We start from the raw sequence: 22,674 nt of genomic DNA on the forward strand, positions 1-22,674 counted from the left end.
TGCCTCTTCTCCCTGCTAGAATGGACGTTCTGGGAGGTCATGGACCGTATCCGTCTTGTTGCTTATTAGGTCTTCAGCACTCTCGGAGCAAATATCACCATAAGAAAAGGGTAGGCTATGTTTGGCTCTGCATTTTAAAGGTATTTGGCAAAGTGGGTTGAAAGGGGAAATTAGCAAAAAAGTGAAACAGATATGGTTGGGCCTGAGAAGCCAAGGCTGAATGAACCACCTGGGATTCCTGTTTTACCTGTGGCCTCTTGGATGCCTAAGGGAACCATCTGTGCTCCGACAGACCAAGCCCCCAGGTCTCTGTGTGTCCTCAAGGGACTAATTATACTTGACCTCAGCAATGATTTGACCATGGAACACCTCGTACTGTCAAACACAGATGACCAAAATGTTCACTGTCCTTTTGAGGTGGATTTGCACAAGGTTGCAATGCCTTCCAATACTACACTACTTACATATTATGATTTTTGAACAATGGAAAGTTGGGACTTCCATCTTTTCCATGGAAAAAGGTATTCACACTGTTTGTTTGTTGTTTGTTTTGTTAAAGCATTGCACATCCTGCCAAAAATATTAACTAACTGCAGTGCTTTCAGTGTGTTCATCAGTTTTGGCATTCATCCATATTTGGAGAAAAATTAAAGCTGGAGTTGAATTGAGTCTTTGTCTTTTAGAAGTGGCTATTTGTGACCAGCTCTATTAGAATTATGTTTATTTTGAGGGTTTTAGGTGATTAAAAAGATTTTTCAATCTAGTTTTTAATGGAGTTGTCTCCTTTTTTAAAAACTCTCGCATGATATAGAGCAAGTTTGTTTTGTTTAAACTGGTACCTATCAGGTGGTTATTTGTCAGTTGGTCTGAGGGCTAATATGAAACTGGTATTTGGATTTAATTCGGTTCCATTAGAACAGAGGTAAAATTCTGTGATACAGGGGCTATTATCCTGGCAGTTGTAAGGGATTTTTGTGCGAGGAAGCAGGGCTGACAAAGAGGGCACTGTGCGTGCTCCGTCTGTAACTGAGCACTTTCACACTGCAATTTAGGAAGTGTGCAGTTCAGGAAATTGCTGGCTTTGGCTGGAGCGTACTTTAACTGCAAGGAAAATTTTATTCGTCACTCAAGTAATTGGCAGTTTTAATACCTTGTTCATAATTACTTAATAAACAAACGAACATATAAACCAAAGATTGTATGGCCTGTTATCTAACTCGTAGCCTTATTTGACCAATGTGATAGACACCTGTGGGTCTCCCTCTCCCTCCCACAAAAAAACAGTTTGTTCCATTTATTGCAAAAATCTATAGCTGAGCATTTTCTTTGTCTTGTGAAATGTTAAGTGTAGCTCTACTACCCTCAGACAGCCTGGGGGCCAAAACCAGATGCGGAGTTGATGGGAGGTAGTGACTAGGGACAGGGGAGGGCGATGGAGAGAGGGGAGCATTTCAGGGTTACTCTGCTGTTTGTGGGAGGACATCCTGGTAATGCAAACATTTGGGTTATGTGTTTAAGAGAACATTTTTGTCCCCTAAAGTGTGGTTTTGTTTAACCCACACACCCTGACCCTAAGGCCCTGTGGCTTGTCTCTTGGACTAAATCCATCTCCGGGATCTAGAAATTGACTAATTGTCTCGCTTGCATTACCCTGTACCTCACAACTAGATCAAGGAGTTTATACACTGGCAAATCCAGATGTGGGAAATGGTCAAAATCAGAGGTCATGGCTGACTTGACTCTAAACAAAATCTGTAAGACTTTATGGGAGACCAAGGGCTTGATATTTGTTACTTGTAAATAGGACTGTTAACCCTTTTTTTTTTTTTTAACCTTACTGTAATCACAGACAAATTCAGCTCTTAACATATACATCACCTATGCCTGTTACCTTATATAGGATTACTTCAGAACGTAGAGTTAGATTCCCGGATGACCTGGATCAAAACACATGACAGTCCTTAAAAGTAACATATGGAGGATTTTAACAATATTTTGAGAAGTTTTGTTAGTTCGTTGTTATTTTAATAGAAAAGGTCCAACCTGTTTTCTCCCCTTATTGTTCCCTCTTGTGGGGAAATCGCACCTGACACGGGCACGTATTTGGGAAGTTGGTCTTCTAGTCTGGTGGATGGCAAACACATGCACACCCCTGGGTTGTCTTTCTGGGTGCAGGCAAGACTGGGGAGACCCTGTTTCCAGGGCCTCTTAGTGTTAGCATGGTGATGGCTCCGTGAGGCAGTGTTGATTCCCACATCAGTTTGAACCCAGAAGTTCAGTATTTCTGCAAGGGTGAGAAGTTGTGGCCCTTTCTGGGGGTGCATCTCCACATAAGAACTTAATTGCCAAAATATATTTGACACTGTGTTCTATGAAACTAGCCTTTGGTGATTGCTTTGAGACCAATATGGCCTCGTAGGTTAAAAGCTCTAGTTTCCTAATTTTACAATTATCTATAATATCTATACTAGAGAAACATTACTATGATTAAGTGGCAAAATATATGAACAATGCTTAGCCTCAGCTTGATGTTTGAGATGTTCTCAACGTTCTTAGGTTTCATACACAGTCCAGGACAGAGGGGTAGAGACCTATCCCCCTACTTCAGAGGAGCTCAGAGTATGGCAGAGAAGACCAGCAGTGTGAAAGTGCTGTGTCAGAATGCAGCATAGGATTTTGGGAAAAATACACATGAGGTACTGTTAACTCAGGGACCTTCTGACATGGTGAGAGGCCTGTGTGTTACAATATTGCAAAAGAGCTTAGTAAACTCTCAGAGCACTATAGGAATATATTATTGGTAGAAAGATACACACACGAGATGTGTTTCCCACGTTTTCTCAGTAGATGAGGCTTCCCGATAGACTATGTATAAAAGCAGCAGCATGTGACAAAGCACATATAGAGCTCTGCCTGCAGCCTTCAGATTGTGTCATTGTTCCGTGGATTATAAAGAGATCTTTTTTGTAAGTGGACTCTGTTTCCGCCCTGGCCTTCCTACCTGGACATGTTTCCCCGCCAAATGATGGTCTAGAAAGTCCAGGCTCCCTGATCTACTGTGACAAATAAGATGGCTTGCCGTCAGTTTGATTCCTGTTTTCTAGCAAGATTGTCATTTAATGTGGAGTTTCCCCTTGAAAGCTGTTGTACTGATGACCTTTTAAGAGATTTGACTTGGCCTCTATTTTGTTTTGTTTTTCATTTGTGGTCTAGTGTCGGGCTCATCAATGGAACTTTCAATGATGAAATGTTCTGTATGTGCACTGACCCATGTGACAGCCACCTGGCACGTGTGGGTATTGAGGATCTGAAATGTGGTTACTGCGATTAAGGAACTGAATTTTTAACAGTTAATTTTAATTTAAAGTGCTAAATATGCTACCATATTGGTCATCGTGGTCTGGTGTTTAAGACCGTTAATGTCAAACTTTATTAACCTAATTAACTAGAGATTACTTAGACTGGTGTGCTTTTATGTAATATCTTTATAATATTCAAAGCCCTGGAGCACATTTATTCATTTCAAAGACTATGGCAATACCTTGAAACTTGCTATTTCTTAAAGAGAAAGAGAGCTCTCTAGCTTGGCTTAAAAAAAAAAAATCCCAATCTGATGAGTATTTTAAGTTCATTAGTACCTGTCGTGTGGGTATCTAGAAATAGATTAGGAGTTAAGAAAAGGAATAGGGAACGAACACAGTTGCCTGGAATGCCAACTCAGCGTTAGTCATTTTATATACCATTTAATAAAAATGATAAGGAAGAAGGACTGGTAACAACAACAACAACAAATCAGACAGTTTTTAAGTGCTTAACACTTGGATAACCACAGCTATTTAACACACCCACATTTATATAGGAATGTTTTCCATACATTCTAATATTATGATTTACTATTTAAGGTGAAATTAAAGTGACATAAGAATTGCTGTTTAACTTTTAGAAGTACAGCTTAGAGCAACCATTTGTCCGTATTTCTGAAGAACAATTTAGGAATAGAAGATACTTCTTGCCTTTCAGATTGTTGTACTATTAACCCTGCCTTCTTTGCTCTCCTTAAATTCTAGAGCTGGAAACAGAATTGTTGAAATACTGCCTGAACATCTGAAACTATTTCAGTCCCTCGAAACTTTGGACCTGAGCAGCAATAATATATCAGAGCTTAAAACTCCCCTTCCACCCCTACAACTCAAATATCTGTAAGTCAATCTTCTTTAACAAAAATATTCACCGATGATGAAAATACCATGTCATAATAATAAAAAAATCAACTTTAAGGTGTAACAAAATCTGCCTTTTTTTTTTTTAACTGCTGGTGTATCCGCAGTATAACTTTCTTATTGATGTGTAATTTGCTATAAACCCAAATAACCAGTCTTTATTTTGTTGTTGCACTTTTGGATTACAAAGAATTAGACGTCCTTTGTTGGAAAAACTGTGTGGAGTTGAAAGTACTTCTTTAAAAAATTAAATCACTCTTTGTTTCATCAATAAATGAATTTTATAAAAAGCGGACAAGCATCTGTAACAAATTTTTATACCCTTCAAATATTCTGATCACTCTTTCCTTAGCAGTATGTGTGAATCGTAGTCAGTGTTGGTCCACAAGACCTAAAGACTTAATTTTTAGGTGTCTGTTGATAGAAATGATGGTTATAGGTTCTCTGGAGATTATAAGAGAGAGAATGTATGTGCTTTAACTTTCCAAAGAGCCAAAAAGAGGAGCTCATCTTCAAACTTTTAACAGGTATCTCAACAGCAACCGAGTCACTTCAGTGGAACCTGGGTATTTTGACAATCTGGCCAACACACTCCTGGTGTTGAAGCTGAACAGGAACCGAATCTCAGCTGTCCCACCCAAGATGTTTAAACTGCCCCAGCTGCAACACCTGTAAGAAAGATGTTCTTTTAGTGCTTCTTTACCTCTAAACCCTTGGTGTCTGTTGCCTAAAATCCACAACGTGACCGAAGGAGTTTTGAAGCAAGGATGTGGCTCTCTTCCCACTGAGAACTGGAGTGGCCAAATTTCTGAATCGGAAAGAGCCTTCACAGTCCCCTAGTGCAAACTCCCGCCTGACAGGGCAGGTCGGAGTGTTACTGAAGGAATGAACAGTGTCATCATGAACAGTCTCCACACAAAGGCATCATTGTGGCACTGGCGAAATCATGGTGACGCCCAGCAGCTGTGGTTTATGAAAATAATACCGACAACTCCAGGAGGCTCTGATGGCTGAAGTGGCTGCAGAGAGCTGTCTCGTTAATAGTGCTGGAATGACCTGTGAACAGGCTCCTCCAGTACAGTGGTTTTCAACCTTGGCTGTACATTATAGGCACTGGGGAGCTTTTAAAAATCCCAGTATCCAGGCCACACCCTAGACCAATTATATTGGAACCTCTGGGGGTAAGATCCAGGCTTCGGTAATTTTTAAAACTCTCCAGGTGATTGCAGTGTGCAACCAAGGTTGAAAATGACTGCCTTAAAGAGAAAGCATTGAACAGAAGAATAATCATGAGAGAGTAACCAGCTTTTGTAAGCAGAATAAGCTTGGCAGCCCTGCCCCTGAATAGACTCATGTTTTAACATAATATTCAGTATACTCACTCTGGGTAATTTAAAAACAAATGCACTGAGTAGGGGCGCCTGGGTGGCACAGCGGTTAAGCGTCTGCCTTCGGCTCAGGGCGTGATCCCGGCGTTCTGGGATCGAGCCCCACATCAGGCTCCTCTGCTATGAGCCTGCTTCTTCCTCTCCCACTCCCCCTGCTTGTGTTCCCTTTCTCGCTGGCTGTCTCTATCTCTGTCGAATAAATAAATAAAATCTTTAAAAAATAAAAATAAAAAAATAAAAACAAATACACTGAGTAGATAAGCATTTTAGAAATGAAAGTGTAGTCTAGTTTCAGTATTTCATTTTTCCAAAAATACATCACACATTTCAGGAAAATCCACTCCCTGCTAATAAATCAGAATTCTTCTCAATAAAAATGTTTAGAAATTTAAGACATTCTATGTAATTTAACACTGGTTGGTTTAACTATATTGTGGTAATGTCACATTTTATTACTACCTCCAGAATTTTGTCATATAAGCTGTTTAACTGTTATGTCCAATGCAGTGAACTGAACCGAAACAAGATTAAAAACGTAGATGGGCTCACGTTCCAAGGGCTCGGTGCTCTGAAGTCTCTGAAAATGCAAAGAAATGGAGTAACAAAACTTATGGATGGAGCATTTTGGGGGCTGAGCAACATGGAAATCTTGTAAGTGTGTCTTACCACAATTCCTGCTTAGGTAGTATGATCATGGAGTGCTCACTGAGCACACAGTAGCTTTATTTGAAATCCTGTGTTAAAATCTCATAATTTACAGTCGTATAATTTAATACTACGTTTTGTTTCAGGTAACATGACTGAGAATTTATAAACCCATGGTATTTTTTGCTGATGTCTTTATATAACAAAAGCTAAACATCTTGTAACAATAGGAATATGTAATAGGTTGTAATCATGTGTCTCCTTTGAAGAGACTAGATAATGAACTTTTGATCCTGCTTTTGATTCTTACTGTAAATGTAGGCAGCTGGACCATAACAACCTAACAGAGATTACCAAAGGCTGGCTTTATGGCTTGCTGATGCTGCAGGAACTTCATCTCAGCCAAAATGCCATCAACAGGATCAGCCCTGATGCCTGGGAGTTCTGCCAGAAACTCAGTGAGCTGTGAGTTGCCTTTTATTCTCCTCAGGTTTGAGAGCAGGGATCATGCCAGAGCATGAGCTTCTTACCACTGATCTGTGAAATTTTCATAACAAAGTTTCCAAGGTGACAGCTTTTTTCACATGCAACCTAGTCATATTTTTGTTGTGATAAGTTGAAGCCAACTGTGCTGTTTGAGTTCTAGGGCACACGGGCTAAATCAGTGATGGTTATTTTCAAATAAAGAGAATTTTTTTTAATTGCTAGGATTAGCAATAATGTTTACCTGAGTATTATTAAAAAGGCAGAGTGTTAAAATAAGGATTATTGTGGTTACATATATTGCTTGTTGTTTGAAAACAAATCATTGTGTTGAATTGGAAAATAAAGGCTATTATTTGTTTGGTTTTGTTTGGTTTGGTTTTGTTTTTACAGGGACCTAACTTTCAATCACTTATCGAGGTTGGATGATTCGAGCTTCCTGGGCCTAAGCTTACTAAATACACTGCACATTGGGAATAACAAAGTCAGCTACATTGCTGATTGTGCCTTCCGGGGGCTTTCCAGTTTAAAGACTTTGTAAGTTACACACTCTGCTCTCTGTGCATGAACCTAATTGGTTCCTAAATGTGCCCACTTTTCTCCAAACAGATTTCCTTTCTTGTGAAGGAACTATGTACAGCCTCAGAAGTAGTGTCTTAATCTTTCCCAGATCAGTTTGATTAAAATCAGTCCATTTCATCCATATGTGTTTCTTGGAGGGATTAAAAAGGACAATGATCAGATAGGTTTGGTGATTACACTTAGCCTTCTCAGGATCTCCAGGAAGTTGGTAACTGCTCAAAAGGGAAACGTTTTAAATCCATTGATTTTTCTTTATAAAAATGCAGGTTGGCAATTACCCAGAACAAAAAGATATACAAAGGACAGCAAAGGAAGATGCCTGTTTATCACGACAGTTATATCCAGACTTGATCTCTATCCTAAGAGGAAGAAGAGAGAGTTGAATTAATTGACCTTTGAAAAAATCTTTGAAATGTTCATTTTAATGTCGTGCAATGGGCTTTTGGGTTTTGCACTGTCAGAGACTTTTGCTCTGTTCGCTCTTTGAAGCATTACATAATTGCAAGACATGCTGTGTGCTTTGGCCAACTCCTACTTGTGTGCTTGGAGCAGTGGTGTTAAAGTTTAATGTATTTTTCAGACTGTCCAGGTCTTTCAGAATTTAGTCATCTCGATAGAGGAATTAATAGGACAGAATCAACCATCCTGATTTTGGGCAAAAACTTAGTGTTGGGAGACAGAAAGAGTTTTCTATTGTTTTGAAAGGGGTGGAGATGATGTGGGGGATTATGAGGAATTTATTACTAATTACATGCCACCTGGGTGGTGATCTCAGCTTTCTGAGTATCTCTCTAAGGAGAACGCTTGTATCTTTTGTTAAGTACCTGGTACTAGTTTCAGTAACGTTTCTTCTTATAATTAGGGATCTGAAGAACAATGAGATTTCCTGGACTATTGAAGACATGAACGGTGCTTTCTCTGGGCTTGACAAACTGAGACGGCTGTGAGTAGGATTTTCTTCATGGTTGCCTCCCTGTCTGACCCATACCCCTTGAAGTCCATTCTGCAGGTTGAGATTTGAGAGAATTTAGAACTAGAGGCTGAATCTGGTTGCTTCCCTTGGTCATCTCCCCAAATGAGTGTTGTGATACAAGATGGGTATTAATTAGTTTTTCTTCCTTGGTATGGTGGTTTTATTCAACACTTTGGTGAGTTGTGACTTATTTTAATATCTAGACAAGAATTATAAATTCTTTTGAGTGCTTAGAATCTTGGGATTATCATAGTGTAAAAGGACACTTCCTAATTTCACCATTTTGAAACTTTCAGTGTTGCATTCAGCTTGCAGGAACCTTTAAGTGACGTGATCCAGTGTCCACTGATAAGACTGCAGTGGGTTCCAAGCAGTACAGGCGAAAAACATGCTTCTTTTCAGCCTTCAAGTGGCCTTGTAGATGGCCAGATCCTGTGTTTTTAGTTTTCAAGTTGAGTTCCATATAGCCCTAAATTTCCGTGGATGATGAAAGTATCCATGGGGAGGGAGGGTAAGAAGATCTCCACTATTATCTGTTTCACTAATTATAGTTCTGAGACCATTTACCTGGAAGGAAGTTTCTACCTCTTCCTAAGAAGACTTTGAAAATCACAGCTTTAATTTAACTGCCAGAGTAACTTACTGAATACCTATATTTGCCAGGTTCTCTGTTGAATGCTTTGAGACCATGCTGAACTATATTACTGAAATAGATGGCATGAGTACATTTGTACAGGATATATCGTTTAATTGAAGAAAATAGAATTATTCACAATGATTTTTTTCTACAATGATTTTTAAAGCTTTTTTTTTTTTTTTTTTTAAGATTTTATTTATTTATTTGACAGAGACAGCGAGAGAGGGAACACAGGCAGGGGGAGTGGGAGAGGGAGAAGCAGGCTCTCCTCTGTGCAGGGAGCCCAATGTGGGGCTCAATCCCAGGACCTTGGGATCATGACCCGAGCCGAAGGCAGATGCTTAACGACTGAGCCACCCAGGCACCCCTAAAAGAGATTCTTTTCATGAGAATTCCACCCCCAAATGGCTTTATTCCAATGTAACTTTTTTTTTTCTCCCCTCAGAATACTCCAGGGAAACCGGATTCGATCTATTACCAAAAAAGCCTTTACCGGTTTGGACGCATTAGAACATCTGTGAGTGACTGGAATTTAGTTACCCTAAAGGAGTCTAAGATGCTTGTCTATTTATGTGTCATGAAAGATAAACTAGAACGTAATTTTGTTGGCATTCTTTCTGTATCATAAAGTATATTTACATATTTACATATCTGCTTATCCTGTTTACGTATCTATATATGGAAGTATATAGTTATACATTTTCCTTTGCATTTGAGGACATCACTATACATTATTGGGTTTTCTTTGAGTTATTTTTCTTAAGTAGTGATATATTTAATTTTCAAAAACCTACCATTTATTGTGCACTTACTATACATCAGGCATTATGCCAGGTATTTATATATAGTCTCATTTAATCCTCACAAGAAAATTATTCAATAGCTCCTGTTACCTTTATTTTTAAGTAAAGAAGTAGAGGTTCTGAGTATCCATTGATTCCATTGAACAGTTAATGCAACAGTTATGGTGATTTGCATTTTAAAGATTAAAAAAGCAGTTCCCTGTGGTCCTTAGGAGTGACGTTAGGAGGGTAGTGACACTACTTTGAGACTTTTATTAGTTTGTCATTGCTGTTGTTTAATTATAAAACATACAACCTGTTTTTCCACCATTGTTCTTTCTCTTCTTCGGTTTTGCTACCAGTCCATCAGCTCACAGTTGCCCAAGGCAGGACTCACCCAGGGCTGCCTCTACTGTCCTCGTCCCTGTGTCTCACTAGCTCTTATCTTCACAGTCTCTGCGCCAACCCCTCTTAGTAACTGCTGGCACACATTTTTAAAATGACGTTTAGGGGTGCAGATATTTCCAGCCACTAGGAGGGCAAGCTAGCTAGTCTTGATAGCAGTCAAAACCTGCATGAGCACTGACTCAACTAGCTTCTTAGAACCATGGGAATATTTGCACTTGTACAGCAAAAGTACCAAGTGACCTAAAATATCTCTACTCTATTAGGGAATGTTTTTAGCCAAAAGTTTTAATATCTATCAACTTGGACAAAAGAAGTTCAGAACACATTTGGGCAAACCCCCGTTTGCACTGTGTGTTGAGAGAGACGATTTCGCCGTTATCTGTAGCCACCTTGTTGTCTTGTGACTCACTTATTAGTTTGAGGGGGGTTTGGATTGCTAGCCACGCTGACAGAAGCAGTTCAGGCTGGAGCAGGATGATTCCGCAAAGCAGAATTTGGAAGGGCGGACCGGTGTTGCTGGACTTCTTGAAACAAATTATTTTCAAAGGGAAACTAGCCAAAGGGTTTGTCATCTGACCCATTCCATTTCTGGGAAAGTGGAATTAGTGGATCAGTGGAGTATTAACCTCTGCTTCAGTTTTCGAAAGCTTCTTGACTCTCCCAGCCTCTCTCTCTGCCCATGTTTGGTACCTTCACTCTGTCCTCTGTTGCCCCTCATCTCATTCAAAATCGTTTTTGTATACTCTGACCCCATAAAGAAAAACAGTAGTAGTCATTGTGGAGAGTGCTTTAATTCAAACTGCTTGTAAGCACTAGTTAAAAATAAAGCCAGCCTAGAATATTCTCTGGTTTTATAAATGTCCCATCCAAAGTGTGTTTTAGCAAGTACGTCTTGTCTGAACGCCTTATTGTCTCTACGAGTGAGTTGTGTGTGGCAGAATGGCTACTGACCAAGAGCATAGGTTCTGAAATGGAAAATAATTGAGTTCACATCTTATCTGCCCCCTCTCATGCTGAACAAGGTAGTAAAACCATCTTCTTTTGGGTTGCTGTGAGGAATAAATGTAATACTAAGTAAATGTAAATCATTTAACCCAGTGCATGTCATAGAAAGTATTTTATACATGACGGGTTTTTTAAAAAGCATAACTATGAGAAATTTTCTTGTGTGTTTAAAAGTTACTATTGGTGGGGCACCTGGGTAGCACAGTCGTTAAGCGTCTGCCTTCGGCTCAGGGCATGATCCCGGCGTTCCAGGATCGAGTCCCACATCGGGCTCCTCCGCTGGGAGCCTGCTTCTTCCTCTCCCGCTCCCCCTGCTTGTGTTCCCTCTCTTGCTGGCTGTCTCTCTGTTGAATAAATAAATAAAATCTTTAAAAAAAAAAAAAAAGTTACTATTGGTTACGAATTTGAATATTGAGAAACACAATAAAATAATACAGCAGAATAAACCATAAGACTACAATAAAAAAAAAAATACAGCAGAGCAGCTTAGGTCCTCATGAGCCAAATAACCTGGACATGATGATATGAAGCAATCTTTTCTACTATAACAGACTCTGCCTCTGATACAAATATTCATGTTCTTTGATCCAAGCTTCCTAATGGGTTTTCTGGAGTTGCCCGGTTGGTGCGTTTCAGCACATGGAGTAGTTTTGTGCATGGGGTAGGCAGTTTGGGCCCAGCTTTTGCCTGAGGCATGTAGTGACCATAATTCGCTCTAATGTATTTGATTTTGTTTTTTTCAGAGACCTGAGTGACAACGCAATCATGTCATTACAAGGCAATGCATTTTCACAAATGAAGAAACTTCAGCAATTGTAAGCTTTCTTTTTCTTTCCAAGAGTTTCAAATGAAACATGGTATCAGGGGAGCTGTCAGGGGCATGTCAGCCTAGATCACGTGTCTGTAAAAAGTAGCTAGTGCGTTCTTAGCATTCCTTAATTTTTATACCAGAAAGCAAAGGGAGTTGGCAGTTTGTTCCCTTTGTTGAGAAGAGGAGTTTCTTTTGTTTCTGTTATGAATTTGCGATTTAAAATTGTGGGACCTAATGTAGTGCACGTCCTGATCGGTTCATGGTAGCAGGTCTTCAGGAGTGAGGTGTTTGCGATGTATCAGCACTTCTCCCTCAGGTCAATAAGAACAACATGGTGCTAATACATTTCATACATTTTAAGATGGACCAGAGAATATTTATTGCATGGGGGGTGTGTATTTGGTTTCCACATTCACTGCTTTGTTAATATTTACTTGAGTTACTTTACTTGTAGAATCTGCATTTCATATAAAACAAATTGAACGTAATTACTCTCCTCAGGCATTTAAATACATCAAGCCTTTTGTGCGATTGCCAACTAAAATGGCTCCCACAGTGGGTGGCGGAAAACAACTTTCAGAGCTTTGTAAATGCCAGTTGCGCCCATCCTCAGCTGCTAAAAGGACGAAGTATTTTTGCTGTTAGCCCAGATGGCTTTGTGTGTGGTGAGTGTGACTGTTGCCTCTGCCTTCATTCTTCTTTTTTTTCCTCCAACGAATGGTCTTAAATAAGCTTATGTTGTCTTAATGAAGCTTTTATTTCTGTTGAGGTAAAGGAAAATGGATCTATAGTGTGCTGATGATTTTAATGGTACAGATGAGAAAGAGTTTCCTTAAATGGCTTTGTTTGGACATCAGGGGGGTTTGGTGGAACGAAGATGTTGGATCTTGGGAGAACTGATGGGCAGTCACAGCGCTCCCTCTTCCCTCAATCTCAGTGTCTGCGTCTGCGAAGTGGGAAGTCTGCTGACTGCCCTTCCCAGTTCCGGGCTTGTGGAAAGGCAGAGCTAACCCCGCTATCAGTGCTGCGGTTTGGGGTACAAAGGGAAAATTATCAGCTCGTGATTTACAGGCTGCTAAAAATTTTGCTCCTGCTGGTTAAAGCATTACAAGTAATAGAAACTGAATTTATTATCAGTCAGCATAAGTTCCATTGTTTTAGTGTCTGAGAATCTCAGTGCTAGAAATCTCACACCTCACATAGCTAGTCAGCAGATGTGGATCAAAACCCCAGGTTCTCATCTCCCTGGTACTACACTACAGTGCTGTTTACTATTCACTGCCGCGGAGACCTTTGTAAAAATAAATGCGCATATAGAACACAAAATCAAAGTTTGCTTAAATTTTAGCATGTGTGTTAAGATATTACAGAACCTAATTTTACATTGGCCTTTAAAAATTTATTTGAAACTGCTTTGCCTACGATTGTTTAGTCAAGTACAAGAAAAATATATTTTTTTAGGTTGCAGCATTAAACTGTGCCAATGGTTTCTGGAAATAAAACGTCTGATGTAGCTTTTGGGTCTAAATAAGCTTTTGGCATTCATCTGCAAGGGCCTGAGCCATGCCTTTCCCATGGTGCTTATTTCGCAGTTCTCTAGTCCCAAGATAAGAACTCTCTATTATTTGGAGAGGATACCATATATATATGGCATCCTTAAACTTTTCTTTCAGTCCCTCCATTGCAAATCTGAAAATTGGTTTATCAGACGAGAATTTTAGAATAATCATACAGAAGAAGAAACCATTTTAATGACAACATGGTATTGGAAGTGAGAAGCATTGGAGTTCCCAGAGCATTCCCAAAGCCTATTGGTTCACATGCATACACACACACACACACACACGCATACGCTTGCAGACATGCAGGTGTCCTTTTTCCAGAGCACCCAGACAATACATTTTGGTAGATATAAGCTGTTTCCTTCTGGGTTTAGACCATTTCCAAGAAACTGCAGTTCGAAAAAGGTAACTTTTCCAAAAAGTAACAGAGAGCTAAAAATAACTGTTAGGAATGAAAGAGTTGCCCAGCTCCAGTTATCATGTAGCTCTGACGGTGGAGCACAGTGTCCTGACTGATTGTCCACCCTCAACCCCAGGCTGAAACCAGGGTCTCACAGGGAGTTGGAGAGATGGTTTTTCTTTTGCTACAGGATTATTTATTTCAACTCTGTTTAAAAATTACTGCTCTTTAATACAGGTTCTGTTTTTGGTAAATGGGGTGTTAATTGTTGTCTTTAGTGATATTGATTTCTTAATTTTGCTGCTGCTTGTTTGTGGATAACATGGGAAAAATTGCAGTTCCTACTAGTAGCATTTAAAGATGATCCATGAGCCTAGAAGTTTCTTACCTGATTTCTTCTTGTATTTATATTAAAAAAAAAAAAAGCATAAAGGGCCTAGGATAAACTATATTCCAAAATTATAGTCTCCCCTCAGTTAATGATTAATAAATAGGTGTCAGTCTCTATTTGAAGTGAACACATTAGTTTATAAACACTCTCCCAGGCCATCATTTCAACATGAGGACTGTTAGTTCATCTGTGAAACATACACAAAGGGTAAAACCCAAGCCCTCACTTGTTTTGAGTTTCTTGCTATTAAAAACTGAGTAGCGTTTGGACTCTCAAGCCTTAAAATTGTTCTGTTTCCTCCTCTCCATCTTGAACAGATGATTTTCCTAAACCCCAGATCACTGTTCAGCCAGAAACGCAGTCGGCAATAAAAGGTTCCAATTTGAGTTTTATCTGCTCGGCTGCCAGCAGCAGTGACTCCCCAATGACTTTTGCTTGGAAAAAAGACAATGAGCTACTGCACGATGCCGAAATGGAAAACTACGCGCACCTGCGGGCCCAAGGTGGCGAGGTGATGGAGTACACAACCATCCTCCGGCTCCGCAATGTGGAGTTCAGCAGCGAAGGGAAATACCAGTGTGTCATCTCCAATCACTTCGGCTCCTCCTACTCTGTCAAAGCCAAGCTTACAGTAAACAGTATGTGATCTAACTTTTCCATTTGCATTTAAAGACACCTTTTAGATTGGGTTTGCTCTCTTTCTCTTATTCCTAACCCTGTGTTCTGTTCATAGTCCCCACCTCACCCTTCCTTTCTCTACCTCTCATTCCACAAAACTAAGATTCATGGTATCTACGTGAGCAGTGAGCAATTATTGCATTGAGGACCCTATCATGGTGGGTAGCACAGAGAGGAACCATACAAGGGCTGTGCTCTTTGGGAGTTCACAATAAATTAGTCTGATGTGAGAGGCCATGAACTATAGCTTTACAGCACCCCACCTTTCATTCAGAGAGCTGGGTTTGAATCCTGCCTCCTGCTTACAGCTGTGTGACTCTTATTAAGTTACTTAACCTTCCTGTGCCTCCATTTCCACATCTTTCTATTAGGAACAATAGTACCTACCTTACAGAGATATGATAATTAGATAAAATAATTGGTGTAAAAGACTTAGTCTGGAATACAATGAATGCTCACCAAATGCAGTAAGTATTAGCTGCTTTTAATAAAAATATATAATTGTTTGTTTTGTGTGACCCGAATGTATTTTTTTACGACAGGAACCTTACCACTGTATTATTTAATCATTTGTACCTTCCATGGCAGAAGATTTTTGTACATGATTCATTAATGCATTCATTCTACAAAAGCTTGCTAAGGCCTGACGCATAGAACAATTTTGAGTTTAAAACTGTAGGACAAAACACATATCTAAAGTCATAGAATGTCAGAGCCAGGAGGGACTTAAAAAAAAAAAAAGATAATGATGAAGTGAGTGGTCAGGGTACAAAGAGATTAATTGATTTGCCCAAGATCTCACAGATAATTACTGAGGAAACTAAAAAGTAACTGGAAAATAGGAGAAAGACCTTCAGTCTGTGCAGGAGGTGACCTGTGTCTCGGCCTGACTTCATCATTTCTGTACCTGTGTGTAACCTTGAGGGGATCTCTTCGTCTCAACTTCAGATTCCTTGTCTTACAATCAGAAATAACCCCAGCCTGACTATGGCAGGGGCATTTGTAAGTATATATTTAAAAAAAAAAAAAACTCAGAATGAAAACGAGCCTCTAAAACTCCATAGCGCTAAAGCCCGCATGCTTTATCTGATTTCAGTGCTTCCTTCCTTCACCAAGACCCCCATGGACCTTACCATCCGCGCCGGGGCCATGGCACGCTTGGAGTGCGCTGCCCTGGGACATCCAGCCCCGCAGATAGCCTGGCAGAAGGATGGGGGCACAGACTTCCCTGCCGCGAGGGAGAGACGCATGCATGTTATGCCTGAGGACGACGTGTTCTTTATCGTGGATGTGAAGATAGAGGACATCGGCGTTTACAGCTGCACAGCTCAGAACAGCGCAGGAAGCATTTCTGCAAATGCAACTCTGACTGTCCTAGGTAACTGGCTGTTGTCAGATTCTGTGATAGAAAGTAAAGGTACTAGCTCACCCAAAGGCCCTAAGTGTCAGAAGTTGTAGGGGTGACGCTGCCCTTCCCTGGAGAGAGAGAACGGATGGCTTCTCAGCAGCTTTGAAGCCGGGAGTGCATTACATCTTAAGGTCTGCGGCCAGTGAGATGAATCTGCTTCGTCTGTTCTGAGAGGCAGGGAAAAGTAAATGCTTTGTCACCTCCCTTTTTGCATAGGGATCACCTTCCTCTGCTCTGCTCTTCCCATCGCACAGGCTCTATCAGGAGTCTTCACACTATAAAGCACATACAAGAAAACAAAACATGTGAGCAGATTGGGAAAAATCTACTCTCTTTTCTCGGCCTACCCTACCATTCTGGAAATCAGAGTTTGTCTTTTATCTTTTGCCTGAATAGGACCTTTAAAAGAAAAAAAATAGTGAACCTGTTAATCATACATGTATCTTTGAAAGAGTTGAGCAGAGTAACCTATGAACACCAAATAATAAAAGTACTTTCAGAATTTATGTACAGGTTTGGACATCTAGCACTAGAAAGTTTCCCTTTAAAAATTTAAACATTCTTTTTTCATCCATCAGCATTCCCCCATGCTTGAAATTACTTTTATACATATTCAATTTCTAAAAAACGTCTGGAATGTTTTGCATTGCCCCTCTTCCACCACTCCCAATCTTGTCAAGAGTGAGAGAGATTGAGGTTTAAAAATTAGTAAACATAATCCTTAACAGGTGTTCTAATAAATGACAGGCAACTAATGAAATGAAATTCTGAATGTTGTATACGTGTTTAGGCTCTTAAAGAAGTTGTGGAAGAATATGATGGTAGGTTCCAATTTTAGTAGATTCAAGTGGTAGGTCTTACAGTATGCAAAACCTAATTTCATTTAGGAGATTCAAAACATAACTTGTCATTTCAGAAACACCATCATTTTTGCGGCCCCTGTTGGACCGAACCGTAACCAAGGGAGAAACCGCGGTCCTGCAGTGCATTGCTGGAGGCAGCCCTCCTCCCAGATTGAACTGGACCAAGGATGACAGCCCCTTGGTGGTCACCGAAAGGCACTTTTTTGCAGCAGGCAATCAGCTGCTGATCATTGTGGACTCTGATGTCAATGATGCCGGGAAATACACGTGTGAAATGTCCAACACCCTCGGCACTGAGAGAGGCAACGTGCGCCTCAGCGTGATCCCCACTCCCACCTGTGACTCCCCTCAGATGACCGCCTCGTCATTAGATGATGACGGATGGGCCACCGTGGGTGTCGTGATCATAGCAGTGGTTTGCTGTGTGGTGGGCACGTCGCTCGTGTGGGTGGTCATCATATACCACACAAGGCGGAGGAACGAAGATTGCAGCATTACCAACACAGGTGTGTAAACAGAAGCTTGGCACGGAGTGCCGTAGTCATGTGTGTTTGTGGTCCTGTGGTGATTTTCCTCCAGAATATGTGTCTCATAGCCCGAGGCCAAGTCAGAAGGGTGACTCATTTGTTTCAAGCTGCAGGAATATATGGTTAGCTAGAAATAACACCCCAGCCCAAAATAAAGCTGATGTTTAAAGATTAACCCTTTTTGTTAAAACCTCATCAGAATATGCTGTTGGCTGTGAGATACAGTCTCGCTCCTTCACACAGAGGTGATGGAGAACAGGAGCAGTCCTTCACTTACGCGGTTTACGCTCTGACGTAGTTCTCTCTCTCGTCACGTGTGTGCCCGTGTGCATATGCGTGAGCAGGCGTCTGGGGGGATTCTGTTACTAGTGGGAGCAGGCTGTGACTTGCCTACTAGGTGCAAACTCCTATATTGATACATGTTAAGTGGGAAATATGGCAGAATTCAAGTTTAATTCAAAAGCTTAGATACTGCCCCACGAAAATTCCCAAGGCTTTATCTTTTGAAACATCTGTTTTTGAGATTGGGGAGGGGCATCCTATAGAAGATAAAATAGAGGATTGATTTGGGCTTCCCAGAGCGGCAGAGCCCTCATCTTCCTTACCTGAAGACGAGACAGTCAACGTGGGTTTTCAGGGGTAGATGTACTTGATTTGTACGGAAACCACACAGTATATACAGTTCATCGGGGAAGGCTGTGGGGTACGTATGGTCGTTCTTGGTTAACAGAATGCTGTTGTTGGATTATAGATGAGACCAACTTGCCGGCAGATATCCCTAGTTATCTGTCATCTCAGGGAACCTTAGCCGACAGACAGGATGGGTACATCTCCTCAGAAAGTGGAAGCCACCACCAGTTCGTCACGTCTTCAGGAGGCGGGTTTTTCTTACCCCAACATGACAGCAATGGTAAGTGTTTAAAATGAACACAGGCTGTCGTTGTTTTGAAATAATCTAGTGGAAGGCTCAAATACAGGATCAATTTTCACAAGCAATCGATACATTCATATATTGAGGAACTGGCCCAAGATCACTGGCAAAGCTGAAATTAAATACTATTATGCCTTTTTCTTACATACCAGAAAAATCTTTGTTTCTGATAATAAGAGAAGACAAGTAGGAGAATTAAAGTTTAATTTCTCCATGCAATGTGATACTTTCTTTACGTTACAAATGTTCTTTGGCCCTGAATGTTCTCCTTTCTTAAATGACATTAACTGGTTTCATATATGGTCTAAAAAGTCAAACGATTTAAAATTCTATTAGAGAAATCAAATTCGAACTCGTGCTTTAAGAACTGCATGGTTTTAAGAATAATCATGGAGGCACCATAATACACGCATACAGGCTTGGTTCAAGACCCACTTCTGACACTTACTCCCTGTGTATCCTTGGGCAGTTACATAGCACTTCCTTCTTAGGTTGTTGTGAAATTAAATACAATGATGTTGGAAAACTGCATGGTGCTTGGCACATAGTAAGGGCTCCAAAAGAAGAAACTATTGGCATTCTTTTCAAACATTTTACCATCTTTTCCCACAAACATTTACTGACTATCTGCTCTTGGTGGACCCCGTAGTTGAGAGAGAACAGTATTTGTTTTCAGTCTCTTAGTGTAGGCAGTGGTGAGATGAAAATTGCAACAAATAGTCACAAAGTGCTTGGCAAGGCAGTGACGGAGGGGATAGAGAGAGAAGATTTGCACGTACAGGTGGGTGTTCTGGTTAGACTCATTTGGGTGCAACCTTGTTCAAAGGTAGCAGGGTTTACTGAAAAGACATTTAGGCAAGTTTAAAACGACAGAACTGGAACATGATAATGTTGTGCGTCTTTTATGCTGGGGCTGGCAATCATGTGCTGTGAGCAGCTCTGGGGGCTACAGCCCTAGTGATCACGTGTTGCACAGTCTTTTCTGAGACTGACCAGTTCCTGCTTCCCAGGCACATGGCCCGTCACGGCATCTCTCCGCTGCAGTACGTCTCTTGTCCTTCAACTGCGGTGGCCACTCCTAACTGGCATGTCATTTCTGGGTTGTTTGGCTCAGATACTCACAATAGCGGTTTTTGTTTTTTGGTTTGGTTTGGTTTGGTTTGTCTGAGCTCATTTTTGAGCTGAGCGTTCAGAGCTGATGTGTTAAATACCACCTCTGGTCCTGCTCATCTGACTTTCTGGAGGAAGGGGCAGTGCTGATGGCATTGTGTGTTCCGGACCATGGCTGCTTTGGCTGCAGTGTGCATCTACAGATCAGTTTCTCTTGGAAGCCACTGGGGGCCGCGCCCAGGGGAACACATCCAGTACGATGGTTCATCAAGTCCTCTCTCTGTAAGATGGCACAGATTTAGTCAGTTACTGTTCCGTAGGCCTCGGTAAATGTTTTAAAACCCTACGATAAATTTCTCCAGTTTTTTCTTTTATATGCTTTTCTATCCAAAATTTTTATTTATATGTATAGAAAATCCCCAAAGTGGAGAGAATGTTGAAGGGTACTTAAATCAAATTCATTCAGTGACTGAGGTGTCTGTTTTAAAGGGACATGCCATATTGACAATAGTAGTGAAGCCGACGTGGAAGTTGCCACGGATCCATTCCTTTGTCCCTTTTTGGGGTCCTCAGGCCCTGTGTATTTGAAGGGGAATGTGTACGGCTCAGATCCATTTGAAGCCTATCATACAGGTATGTGGTTTTCTTACCTGAGTTCTGTTCTGTTTCTTGGAGAGACCTTCGGAAGCGCTAACTCTGTCTCTTTCTGATATTATCCCCAAATTTGAAAGGTTGTGGTCCTGACCTGAGAACAGCCTTAATGGACCACTGTGAGCCCAGTTACATAAAGAAGAAGGAGTGCTACCCATGCCCTTATCCTTCAGAAGAATCTTGTGAACAGAGTGTCAGTGACATAGGATGGCCTTCACATGTGAGGAAATTAATCAACTCTACTTACTCTCAAAATGAAGGACCTGGAATGAAAAGTTTGTGTCTAAACAAGTCCTCTTTAGATTTTAGCCCAAGTCCAGAGCCAGCACCAGTTACTTCAAGTAATTCTTACATGGGTAAGTTTATTAAATTATTAGACACTTTGACTCAGGACACCTATTCCAAGTTACATATGGGAAAGCAATGAGTCTCAAATGCCAAATTTGTGAAAAATGTTTTGTTTTTGTTTTTGTTTTTAATGTTGTCAGGACATGCTGTGAGTTAGTATGTGTGTTCCTAAAGGCAAAGTCAGACATGGGGGATTTTACTTGATTATGTGTTTAATCCGTAACTAAGCCTTAGGAGCTTTCTGGTTAACTCTGTGTGTGGCATCATCTAGGAGACAAGTTTGGGGAGTGACATAGGAGCTCCATTTGTCAGCCATGTGGAAAAAGTGGTTTTGGGCCACAGCAGCTTTTGGGGTGGAGTTGTATGCGCTGAATGATTGTGGTTTGGGATGTCTGATGGGTCACCCTTTGACCACAGTCAAAGAAAGGGTGGACAGCGTGCCCCTGGCAACAACTGCTTGTCAGCCAAGCTGGACTGCTTGGTGGAGGAGACCGCCAGAGCCTTAAGGCATAAGTTGGTGGTGGTAGACACTGGCTAGCGCCAAGACTCATTTGTGAATTTTTTTGTCTAGTGCGTGGGGACAGTGGATGGAAGAACTGAGATCATCTTTTCACTGAATGGAGATATGGGAAAATGAACCACAAATTGTCTTGTTTTTTAAAAAAAAAAAAAAAAAGAATTTTAAAATATTTTACCCAGCTTTTAGGAAATTTTATGTTTTATGTTTATTCCTTTTTTAAAAAAATGAAAATATCTTTTATATGACTGTGACAAGAATTTGACTCAGTTAAATATTATTTTGCCAGTAAAGAAGAAAAGGCAAGGCATAAGGATTATTTTGAAAGAAACTTTCCATATCCAGGCATAATTTACTTGTAACCAATAATCCAGATCTGCTTCATAGAGAATTGTGGACTGTCAAGAACTGAAGCCAGGATTTGGAAGAAATTATATTAGGGAACTTCATTGCCCAATGATTAATATTACTGTAGGTGAGGAAATGTGATCAAGAATGGACATACGTATTCATTCCCCAGCGCCATTCTGTAAGTTCTCTCTCCGTAACACAGATGCACATATATCTGATACCATAAACGACTTGTAGAAAACACTTGTGCTTACGGACTAAGATGCTCCTTCATTTGAAATGTGTTTTGATTTAAATGCGAGCCAAAGGACCCATATGCTCAAGGGGTTTCTTTCTTTCAGGAACATTTGGAAAGCCTCTGAAGAGAGCTCATCTGGATGCGTTTTCAAGCTTTGGACCGCCAGTAGATTGTCAGCCAAGAGCCTTTCACCTGAAAGCTCGTTCTTCCCCAGACTTGGACTCTGAGTCAGAGGAATATGGGAAAGAAAGGACAGATTTTCAGCAAGAAAATCACACGTGTACTTATAAACAGACCTTAGAAAACCACAGGACTCCACATTTTCAGTCTTATGACTTGGACACATAGACCGAATGGGAGCAAAGAAGAGCTCGAACATACTACCTCAAGTGGACTTTTATTTAAAAGAGAGAATCCTATGTTTTTAAGTGGAGTTATGAATTTTAAAAGGATAAAATGTCTTATTTATACAGATGGACCAAAATTACAAAACGTTATAAAAAATTTTATACTGGGAGTAACTTTCATATAAGAATACCTTTTTAAACTATTTTAACTTTGTTTTATGCAAAAAAAAAATCTTATGTAAATTAATGGTATGAATCCATGACTATTTTATGTATTTTTATAATGCCAGATTTCTTTTTATTGAAAATGAGTACTAAAGCATTTTAAATAATACCTGTCTTGTACCCTTTTTGAATAGAGTTCACTTAATTTTATTTTGCACATTGCATTTAATAAAATGTGTCATTTTGATCCCAA

At 40.4% G+C, this 22,674-nt stretch overlaps 1 protein-coding gene across 1 annotated transcript in view; it reads left to right on the plus strand.

Annotated features, from left to right (window-relative positions):
• LRIG3 (leucine rich repeats and immunoglobulin like domains 3) overlaps positions 1-22,674 on the plus strand; it is a 47,494-nt gene extending 24,820 nt beyond the window's left edge. The window contains exons 4-19 of the mRNA XM_026500131.4: positions 4,068-4,199; positions 4,748-4,891; positions 6,116-6,259; positions 6,575-6,718; positions 7,130-7,273; positions 8,181-8,261; positions 9,374-9,445; positions 11,867-11,938; positions 12,436-12,599; positions 14,605-14,925; positions 16,062-16,343; positions 17,290-17,742; positions 18,515-18,673; positions 20,294-20,437; positions 20,536-20,811; positions 22,013-22,674. Of these exons, the coding sequence (XP_026355916.1) occupies positions 4,068-4,199; positions 4,748-4,891; positions 6,116-6,259; positions 6,575-6,718; positions 7,130-7,273; positions 8,181-8,261; positions 9,374-9,445; positions 11,867-11,938; positions 12,436-12,599; positions 14,605-14,925; positions 16,062-16,343; positions 17,290-17,742; positions 18,515-18,673; positions 20,294-20,437; positions 20,536-20,811; positions 22,013-22,257 (2,977 nt within the window). The 3' untranslated portion in view covers positions 22,258-22,674. The remainder of the gene's footprint in view (positions 1-4,067; positions 4,200-4,747; positions 4,892-6,115; positions 6,260-6,574; positions 6,719-7,129; positions 7,274-8,180; positions 8,262-9,373; positions 9,446-11,866; positions 11,939-12,435; positions 12,600-14,604; positions 14,926-16,061; positions 16,344-17,289; positions 17,743-18,514; positions 18,674-20,293; positions 20,438-20,535; positions 20,812-22,012) is intronic.

The sequence above is a fragment of the Ursus arctos genome, unplaced genomic scaffold, assembly GCF_023065955.2.
Source record: "Ursus arctos isolate Adak ecotype North America unplaced genomic scaffold, UrsArc2.0 scaffold_21, whole genome shotgun sequence".
Taxonomy (NCBI): Eukaryota; Metazoa; Chordata; class Mammalia; order Carnivora; family Ursidae; genus Ursus; species Ursus arctos.